Source organism: Pristiophorus japonicus, chromosome 16, assembly GCF_044704955.1.
Source record: "Pristiophorus japonicus isolate sPriJap1 chromosome 16, sPriJap1.hap1, whole genome shotgun sequence".
NCBI classification, from domain to species: domain Eukaryota; kingdom Metazoa; phylum Chordata; class Chondrichthyes; family Pristiophoridae; genus Pristiophorus; species Pristiophorus japonicus.
The window spans coordinates 18,216,725-18,227,187 of record NC_091992.1 but is presented as its reverse complement, the minus strand read 5'-3'; the positions used below and the strand labels follow the sequence as shown (position 1 = coordinate 18,227,187).

Sequence of the window (10,463 nt, the reverse complement as noted above, 5' to 3'; positions counted from 1 at the left end):
GACTAGAACTAGAGGACATGATCTTAGAATAGGGGGTCACCCATTTAAAACTGAGATAAGGAGAAATTTCTTCTCTGAGGGTTGTAAATCTGTGGAATTTGCTGTCTCGGAGAGCTGTGGAAGCTGGGTCATTGAATAAATTTAAGATAGAAATAGACAGTTTCTTAAACGATAAGGGGATAAGGAGTTATGGGGAGCGGGCAGGAAAGTGGAGCTGAGTCCATGATCAGATCAGCCATTGAATGGCGGAGCAGGCTCGGGGGGGGGGGCCGTATGGCCTATTCCTGCTCCTATTTCTTATGTTTTGCTTTGCCTTGCCTTTTGCAAGAGGCTGCGCTTGGAGCTGGAGCGCTTGCACCTTGGCAGGGCGGGGCCGTGGAGCTCTTGCCTTTGATTGGACGCGCCGCTTGCCAATCATCCTGAGTGACATTGGGTGCCATCTTGGCAGGCGGGCCGTCGAGTGAGGCGGGGGGGGGGGGAATATCGCAAAATGGCGGTAAAAGGAGGACAGCGGGCCGGGAAATCGGGAGCAGTGCCAGCTCTGTGAAAAAAAACCCCGCCGTCCGCGATATCGGGGCTGGATCGTCGCCGTGTGTGTGTGTGTGTTGGTTTGATTACATCTGTGAGCGATGGACCGGCTGGCGCCGTTTGGCAGTGAGTAGCCCACCCCCCCGCCCGCCTGCCTCACCGTCGGGGGGAGGCCGGAAAGCATCGACCCCCTCGTGGGGCCCGCGGCTGGGGCGCTCGCACTGAGCCGGGACTCAGTTAGTAAGCGAGGGGGCGCTTTTGCTTCTTGATAAAGCCTCTTCCCTCCTCAACATATTCAAATCCAAAAGGTCTTGGCAGAAAACGCACGAAATCGGCAGAAAGCACATCGCCGCAAAATGATTGGATTTAAACAAAAAAAATTGTTTTTTTTATTTAAGTGAACAAGTCCAAGGGGACGACTTTTCCGGCACTGGAGGGTCGGTGCTCACGTTTACCTCTGGCCAGCGGATGGCTGGTGAACCCCCTTCCCCCCCCCATTCCCACTGAATTTAATCATCTTTTCATTCGCTACTGCTGAATGTTTCACAGACTGGGATGTCAGCGGAGCTGTCTGTGCTCTTGTGTTCAGTCAGAGCCCGTTGCCACGTGTGTCATGCACTCGCTCTCCCTCCTCCTCTGATGGTGGTGGAGGGAAATGCAGGCTGGCAGGCCCAAGCTTGGGTGTTGACTCTTTTTGAGCTGTGACGGACCAGACCAGGGCAGGGCAGATTGGGCCACTTTCAACCCGCTGCTTCACGTCGACCGCGGCAGCAGTAAAGTTGAGAATGCCACACTACCTGTATATTGTACAGGTGTGAGGGGACCCAGAAGAGCCGAGGGCCCCGGAGGAGGGGGGGAGGGGGGCAGCACGGGCCAGCCCACGCTGCGATATGTGTGCGCACTAGGCCAGAGCGGGTCTCCAGTCGTCCTGGTTAATCCTTGCCACTGGACCACGTGTGGTGGCTGATGTGCAACGGTCACCACATGTTGAGAAAAATCCAGGCACAGGCATCTTCCACCCCCTCAATTGGAGTTCAGAATTGAAACCTCTGTGAACTCGTGTGGAAGCACGTCATCCTCGTTCGAGGGACCGCCTATGATGATGAAACTTAATAGCATTGGCCTCCCTAGCCAGGAAGCCAAGAATTATCGGCCAATGTTCCTGCTGCAAAAAAAAAACATTATCTGATCATTATCACACTTGTTGTTTGTGGGAGCTTGCTGTGTGCAAATTGGACACCACATCTCCTACATTATAACAGTGACTACTCTTCAAAATTACTTCATTGGCTGTAAACCACTTCAGGAAGTCCTGAGGTCATGAATGACGCTATATGAATGCAAGTCTTTCCATTGCTGATTCTCTGTCGGCTTTGTGCTTATGATGCTTGTAATAGTTCAATAGCAACCAAAAGCAAAAAAAAAAAGCACAACTGCAGATACTGGAAATCTGAAACAAAAACAGAATACTGGAAACACTCAGCAGGTCAGTCTGCATCTGTGATGAGAAAAAAAAGGACTTGCATTTATATAGCACCTTTCACTACCAGAGGACATCCCAAAACACTTTACAGCCAATTGAATACTTTTGAAATGTAGTCACTGTTGTAATGTAGGAAATGTAGCTACCAATTTGTGCCCAGCAAGTTCCCACAAATAGCAATGTGCTTATGAGCAGATAATCAGAGAACAGACAAGTTTTTTTTTCCAAGTGCAGATCCTTCAAAAGTGAAAAATAAGAGACGGACAGGCATATAAATCGAGTCAAAAAAGGGGATAGGGGAAAATCTAAATAATTAATTAGTACTTTCTAACTAGGCTCACAATGTTGCAGGGCTGCCAGTAGTGTAGAACTGCAGTCTTAACTTGAGTGTCTCCTGAAGGATACAAAAGGGAGAAAGGTGGGGAAGAAGAATTTGAATACTGTCATTTTAAGTTTTACTTCACAAACTGCTCAGATTTTTCTCCTCTATAAATTGACATTGTTTTTACATGGAATTACTTAGAATCTACACACACGCACAAACGGTCCATTCGGCCCAACTGGTCTATGCCAGTGATTAAACGCCACACGAGCCAAATCCCACTCGGCTACTTATTCCCACCCTTCTCCTGTATCTCTCTTTCCTTCTCCTTTATGTATGCAAGCCTAATTGTAAAATAATTTAATGAAATACAGAAAAGCTGCCAATACAGCAGGTCAGTCAGTATCTATGGGGAGGATATTTGTGGTTTTGAATGTCTTCTTTCAAATTTCCAGCATTGCAGTATTTTGCTTCCAGGAGATAATTAATTATTGCTAGGGTAGCTGCATGAACCTTCAGCAATTCCGCTACAGTTATATTACACTTTTACTGAAAGCTGAGTGGCGCCACTAATATGTAGTGTGAGTACATGCAATGTATTAGTTTTGTTACAATACCGGGAGCTAGCAACTGCTGAGTTGTCTTGATCTGATTTTATTTCAGGTGACCCTTTTGATCAACCACCATGTCGTGGTTGCTCTTCTTACCTGAAGGAACCCTACATAAAGTGTGCAGACTGTGGACCTCCTCCGCTGCTTATATGCTTACAGGTATGCTTACCGGAGAGTGGGACTAACTGGATTGCTAGTCAAAAGAGCTGGTGCAGACTCGATGGGCTAAATAGCCGCCTTCTATGCTGTACTATTATATGATTCTAGGTACACTGAGATTAACTGAGTTTATACGAGACTGCAGATACATGTTTAGTCTTCCTTATTTAAATTTCACATCCTGCAGTTGCAGTGTTTTATCATAAATGTCAGAAATAGCCCTATCCAGGAACATTGTGGTCCAAAATAATGGAATTGAAGTATTTATGGTGTTGAAAAATATAGAAAAATTAATGATACTGTACTGTGAAACATATCCCACAATATGAGAAATGGCTGGGCTATGTGTTCATACGAATTGTCTTTTTTTCCTATTCCCCACTGTTCTCATATTGGTAACTAATTGTGTTTATAATGTATATTTGTGTGGTAAAGTAATAAAAACAGCAGCGGGTCGGGGTCATGATCCATCTCCAATCAATTTGAGGTCGGTCAATGCAGCTTTGGAGGACCACCTTCGTTTTATTCCCAGATTTTGCGATATCTGATATTTGAAAAGACCTAAAGGAGTCTCACATTCTGAGAGTTTCCTTCAAGTTGATGTTCCCAAAGTGATCATGTCACTCATAGTAAAAGCAGTATAAAAACAACCCCAGAAAATCACTAGTTAAAGCATGTGAATAGCAGTTTTTGAGCTTGTTCAATGATTTGTGATTCTGCTGTAGTTTGACACCTGAGGTTGAAAACTAAGCTTTGTTTAGGTGTCAGATTTTATGCTTGAAGTTTTCTGAAGTATGAGCTGACAAGCTCAGATTTGAGTGACATGATGACATAGCATAAAGCCTTAAAACTCAAGACTGCATTGTAAAAGATAGGAATTAGGGATCAATTCAGAAAATTGGTTGCAAATGGCACTGTTGGGAAATAAAAGAAAATGGACAATTAATTTTCTAAAGAAATATCCAAGTAAACTTTGGTCTAACTACTTGATGATCTCACTGTATAGAACATTGTTTTAGTAGATTTAATGGGAAGACTAGAAACATAGAAAATAGGTGCAGGAGTAGGCCATTCGGCCCTTCAAGCCTGCACCACCATTCAATAAGATCATGGCTGATCATTCACCTCAGTACCCCTTTCCTGCTTTCTCTCCATACCCCTTGATCCCTTTAGCCGTAAGGGCCACATCTAACTCCCTCTTGAATATATCCAACGAACTGGCATCAACAACTCTCTGCGGTAGGGAATTCCACAGGTTAACAACTCTCTGAGTGAAGAAGTTTCTCCTCATCTCAGTCCTAAATGGCCTACCCCTTATCCTTAGACTATGTCCTCTGGTTCTGGACTTCCCCAACATCGGGAACGTTCTTCCTGCATCTAACCTGTCCAGTCCCGTCAGAATTTTATATGTTTCTATGAGATCCCCTCTCATCCTTCTAAACTCCAGTGATTACAGGCCCAGTCGATCCAGTCTCTTCTCATATGGCAGTCCTGCCATCCCAGGAATCAGTCTGGTGAACCTTTGCTGCACTCCCTCAATAGCAAGAACGTTCTTCCTCAGATTAGGAGACCAAAACTGAACACAATATTCCAGGTGAGGCCTCACTAAGGCCCTGTACAACTGCAGTAAGACCTCCCTGCTCCTATACTCAAATCCCCTAGCTATAAAGGCCAACATACCATTTGCCGCCTTCACCGCCTGCTGTACCTGCATGCCAACTTTCAATGACTGATGTACCATGACACCCAGGTTTCGCTGCACCTCCCCTTTTCCTAATCTGCTGCCATTCAGATAATATTTTGCCTTTGTGTTTTTGCCACCAAAGTGGATAACCTCACATTTATCCACATTATACTGCATTTGCCCACTCACCTAACCTGTCCAAGTCACCCTGCAACCTTTTAGCATCCTCCTCACAGCTCACACCACCACCCAGCTTAGTGTCATCTGCAAACTTGGAGATATTACACTCAATTCCCTCATCCAAATCATTAATGTATATTGTAAATAGCTGGGCTCCCAGCACTGAGCCCTGTGGCACCCTATTAGTCACTGCCTGTCATTCTGAAAAGGACCCGTTTATCCCGACTCTGCTTCCTGTCTGTCAACCAGTTCTCTATCCATGTCAGTCCATTACCCCCAATACCATGTGCTTTAATTTTGCACACCAATCTCTTTGGGACCTTGTTAAAAGCCTTTTGAAAGTCCAAATACACCACATCCACTGGTTCTCCCTTGTCCACTTCACCAGTTACATCCTCAAAATTTTTTAGAAGATTTGTCAAGCAGGATTTTCCTTTTATAGATCCATGTTGACTTGGACCGATCCCGTCACTGCTTTCCAAATGTGCTGCTATTTCATCTTTAATAATTGATTCCAACATTTTCCCCACTACTGATGTCAGGCTAACTGTTCTATAATTACCTGTTTTCTCTCTCCCTCCTTTCTTAAAAAGTGGTGTTACATTAGCTACCCTCCAGTCCATAGGAACCGATCCAGAGTCGACAGACTGTTGGAAAATGATCACCAATGCATCCACTATTTCCAGGGCTACGTCCTGGGGGTAGTGTGCTGACATGGATTGAGAACTGGTTGTCAGACAGGAAGCAAAGAGTAGGAGTAAATGGGGACTTTTCAGAATGGCAGGCAGTGACTAGTGGGGTACCGCAAGGTTCTGTGCTGGGGCCCCAGCTGTTTACACTGTACATTAATGATTTAGACGAGGGGATTAAATGTAGTATCTCCAAATTTGCGGATGACACTAAGTTGGGTGGCAGTGTGAGCTGCAAGGAGGATTCTATGAGGCTGCAGAGCGACTTGGATAGGTTAGGTGAGTGGGCAAATGCATGGCAGATGAAGTATAATGTGGATAAATGTGAGGTTATCCACTTTGGTGGTAAAAACAGAGAGACAGACTATTATCTGAATGGTGACAGATTAGGAAAAGGGGAGGTGCAACGAGACCTGGGTGTCATGGTACATCAGTCATTGAAGGTTGGCATGCAGGTACAGCAGGCGGTTAAGAAAGCAAATGGCATGTTGGCCTTCATAGCGAGGGGATTTGAGTACAAGGGCAGGGAGGTGTTGCTACAATTGTACAGGGCCTTGGTGAGGCCACACCTGGAGTATTGTGTACAGTTTTGGTCTCCTAACCTGAGGAAGGACATTCTTGCTATTGAGGGAGTGCAGCGAAGGTTCACCAGACTGATTCCCGGGATGGCGGGACTGACCTATCAAGAAAGACTGGATCAACTGGGCTTGTATTCACTGGAGTTCAGAAGAATGAGAGGGGACCTCATAGAAACGTTTAAAATTCTGACGGGGTTAGACAGGTTAGATGCAGGAAGAATGTTCCCAATGTTGGGGAAGTCCAGAACCAGGGGACACAGTCTAAGGATAAGGGGGAAGCCATTTAGGACCGAGATGAGGAGGAATTTCTTCACCCAGAGAGTGGTGAACCTGTGGAATTCTCTACCACAGAAGGTTGTTGAGGCCAATTCACTAAATATATTCAAAAAGGAGTTAGATGAAGTCCTTACTCCTAGGGGAATCAAGGGGTATGGTGAGAAAGCAGGAATGGGGTACTGAAGTTGCATGTTCAGCCATGAACTCATTGAATGGCGGTGCAGGCTAGAAGGGCCGAATGGCCTACTCCTGCACCTATTTTCTATGTTTCTAAGTACTCTGGGATGCAGACTATCAGGCCCCAGGGATTTATCGGCCTTCAATCCCATCAATTTCCCTAACACAATTTCCCACCTAATAAGGATTTCCTTCAGTTCCTCCTTCTCACTAGACCCTCGGTCCCCTAGTATTTCTGGAAAGTTATTTGTGTCTTCCTTCGTGAAGACAGAACCAAAGTATTTGTTTAACTGGTCCGCCATTTCTTTGTTCCTCATTATAAATTCACCTGAATCCTACTGCAAGGGACCTACGTTTGTCTTCACTAATCTTTTTCTCTTCACATATCTATAGAAGCTTTTGCAGTCAGTTTTTATGTTCCCAGCAAGCTTCCTCTCATACTCTATTTTCCCCCTCCTAATTAAACCCTTTATCCTCCTCTGCTGTATTACAAAATTCTCCCAGTCCTCAGGTTTGCTGCTTTTTCTGGCCAATTTATATGCCTCTTCCTTGGATTTAACACTATCCTTAATTTCCCTTGTTAGCCATGGTTGAGCTACCTTCCCTGTTTTATTTTTACTTCAGACAGGGATGTACAATTGTTGAAGTTCATCCATGTGATCTTTAAATGTTTGCCATTGCCTATCCATCGTCAACCCTTTAAGTATCACTCGCCAGTCTATTCTAGCCAATTCACGTCTCATACCATCGAAGTTACCATTCCTTAAGTTCAGGACCCTAGTCTCTAAATTAAGCGTGTCACTCTCCATCTTAATAAAGAATTCTACCATATTATGGTCACTCTTCCCCAAGGGGCCTTGCACAACAAGATTGCTAATTTTTAAAAAATTTGTTATTCTGTTTTGTAGTGCTTTACTAGAGGGTTTGAGTACAAGAAGCATCAAAGTGACCATAGTTACGAAATAATGGTGAGTACAGAGATTTTTTTAATTCCCCTTTACATAGATATTGGGAGCTGAATAATTTCTCTTGTAAGTGAGGAAGTTCTGATCGTTCCTTAATGATGTTTCTTGTAAAGAAATAAATTCTGTTTATACCATTCTGTGTATAGTGTGTGTATATACATAATTTTAACTATAGTTTACAATTTTGTTTGTATATCTAATGTTGAAGGCAGGCATAACAATATTGGCCAGCCATATAGGGTTTGGAAGATTTCTTTTCGGTTGTCACATCTAGTTATCAGGCCAAGATTGTGCAGGTGCACCAACTGGGTTGACAAGAGTAAGAGAAGATAAGAAGTAGTGATTAGGATATACTAATCTTGTGTTTTAAAAGGCATGCTTTTAGGAATTGCAATCTGAGTAAACTGAATTGCCTGAAGATGTTTTATACTTTCCACGCATTCACAAAATGAGCTATGCTGAGTTTATTGACCAACAACTTTAATGTTGTGAAACGTCCCAAGGCGCTCAACAGGATTATTATGGGCTAAAAATTTGACACCGAGCCGCATAAGTAGAAATTAGCGCAGATGACCAAAAGCTTGGTCAAAGAGGTATGTTTTAAGGAGGGTCTTGAAGGAGGAAAGAGAGGCGGAGAAGTTTAGGCAGGGAGCTCAAGAGCTTGGGGCTTAGGCAACAGAAGGCACGGCCACCAATGGTTGAGCGATTACAATCAGGGATGTTCAAGAGGGCAGAATTAGAGGAGCGCATACATCTGGGGGTGCGGCTGGAGGAGAATACAGAGATGGGGAGGGGCACGGCCATTGAGGAATTTGAAAATAAAGGTGAGAATTTTGAAATTGATGTGTTACTTAACCGGAAACCTGTGTAAGTCGGCGAGCACAAGGGTGATGGGTGAGAGGGACTTGGTGCGAGTTAGGACACGGGCAGCCAAGTTTTGGATCACCTCTAGTTTACTTAGAGTAGAATGTGGGAGGCCAGCCAGGAGTACGTTGGAATAGTCAAGCCTAGAAGTAACAAAGGCATGAATAAGGGCTTCAGCAGCGAATGAGCTGAGGCAGGGGCAGAGATGGACGATGTTACGGAGGTGGAAATAGGCGGTACGAGTTATGCTGCGGCTATGTGGTCGAAAGCTCATTTCAGGGTCAAATGATACCAAGATTGCGAACAGTCCGGTTCAGCCTCAGACAGGAGTTGGGGAGAGGGATGGAGTCAGGGAATGGAGTTTGTGGCAGGGACCAAAAACAATGGCTTCGGTCTTTCCAATATTCAAATGGAGAAAATTTCTGCTCATCCACAACTGGATGTCGGGCAAGCAGTCTGACAACTTAGAGAGAAGGGTCGAGAGAAGTGGTGGTGACATAGAGCTGGGTGTCATCAACATACATGTGGAAACTGACCCTATGTTTCCGGATGATGTCATCAAGGGGCAGCATATAGATGAGAAATAGGAGGGACCCAAGGATAGATCTTGGGGACACCAGAGGTATCGATGTAGGGGCGGGAAGAGAAGCCGTTGCAGGTGATTCCTTGGCTACAATGAGATAGATAAAAATGGAACCAGGCAAGTGCAGACCTTCCCAGCTGGACGACACTGGAGACACGTTGGAGAAGGATAGAGTGGTCAACTGCGTCAAAAGCAGTCGACAAGTCAAGAAGAACGAGGAGGGATAGTTTGATTTTGTCACAGTCATAAAGGATGTCATTTGACTTTGATGAGAGCCGTTTCAGTCCTGTGGCAAGCGCGGAAACCGGATTGGAGGGATTCAAAATGGAATTGCGGGAAAGATGGGCACAGATTTGAGAGGTGACAACATGTTGAAGGACTTTACATTCAACAATGTGGCGGAAATTTTAGTTCAGAGACTGAAAATAACTACATTTACCTCCTTCTTCGATTCTTCTAGTCAGACATAGCACAGCTGTGACAACGCTGAGTTTCACAAGTTTAAAAAAAAAAATCCTCTACTTAATATTGAAATATCATCATCATACGCAGTCCCTCGGAATCGAGGAAGACTTGCTTCCACTCTTAAAATGAGTCCTTAGGTGGCTGAACAGTCCTATACGAGAGCCACAATCCTTGTCACAGGTGGGACAGATAGTCATGGAGGGAAAGGGTGGGTGGGACAGGTTTGCCGCACACTCTTTCCGCTGCCTGCGCTTGATTTCTGCATGCTCTCGGCGATGAGACTCGAAGTGCTCAGCGCCCTCCCGGTTGCACCTCCTCCACTTAGGGCGGTCTTTGGCCAGGGACTCCCAGGTGTCGGTGGGGATGTCGCACTTTATCAGGGAGGCTTTGAGGGTGTCCCTGTAACATTTCCTCTGCCCACTTTTGGCTCGTTTGCCATGAAGGAGTTCCGAGTAGAGCGCTTTCCTTGGGAGTCTCGTGTCTGGCATGCGAACGATGTGGCCTGCCCAGCAGAGCTGATCAAGTGTGGTCAGTGCTTTGATGCTGGGGCTGTTGGCCTGGTCGAGGGCACTAATGTTGGTGCGTCTGTCCTCCCAGGGGATTTGTAGGATCTTGCGAAGGCATCGTTGGTGGTATTTCGCCAGCGACTTAAGGTATCTACTGTACATGGTCCATGTCTCTGAGCAATGCAGGAGGGCGGGTATTACTACAGCACTGTAGACCATGAGCTTGGTGGCAGATTTGAGAGCCTGATCTTCAATCACTCTTTTCCTCAGACGGCCGAAGGTTGCGCTGGCGCACTGGAGGCGGTGTTGAATCTTGTCTTCAATGTCTGCTCTTGTAGATAAGAGGCTCCCGAGGTATGGGAAATGGTCCACGTTGTCCAAGGCCGCGCCATG

The 10,463-nt window shown here is 45.4% G+C and overlaps 1 protein-coding gene across 7 annotated transcripts in view; it reads left to right on the top strand.

The window, feature by feature from the left end:
- Positions 1 to 475: 475 nt before the first annotated feature.
- Positions 476 to 10,463, top strand: part of tada2a (transcriptional adaptor 2A) — a 34,140-nt gene continuing 24,152 nt past the window's right edge. For all 7 annotated transcript variants that reach the window (XM_070857070.1, XM_070857069.1, XM_070857068.1 and 4 more), the window contains exons 1-3: positions 476 to 654; positions 2,997 to 3,103; positions 7,596 to 7,655. In XM_070857070.1, coding sequence (XP_070713171.1) covers positions 630 to 654; positions 2,997 to 3,103; positions 7,596 to 7,655 — 192 coding nt within the window. In that variant the 5' untranslated portion in view covers positions 476 to 629. The remainder of the gene's footprint in view (positions 655 to 2,996; positions 3,104 to 7,595; positions 7,656 to 10,463) is intronic.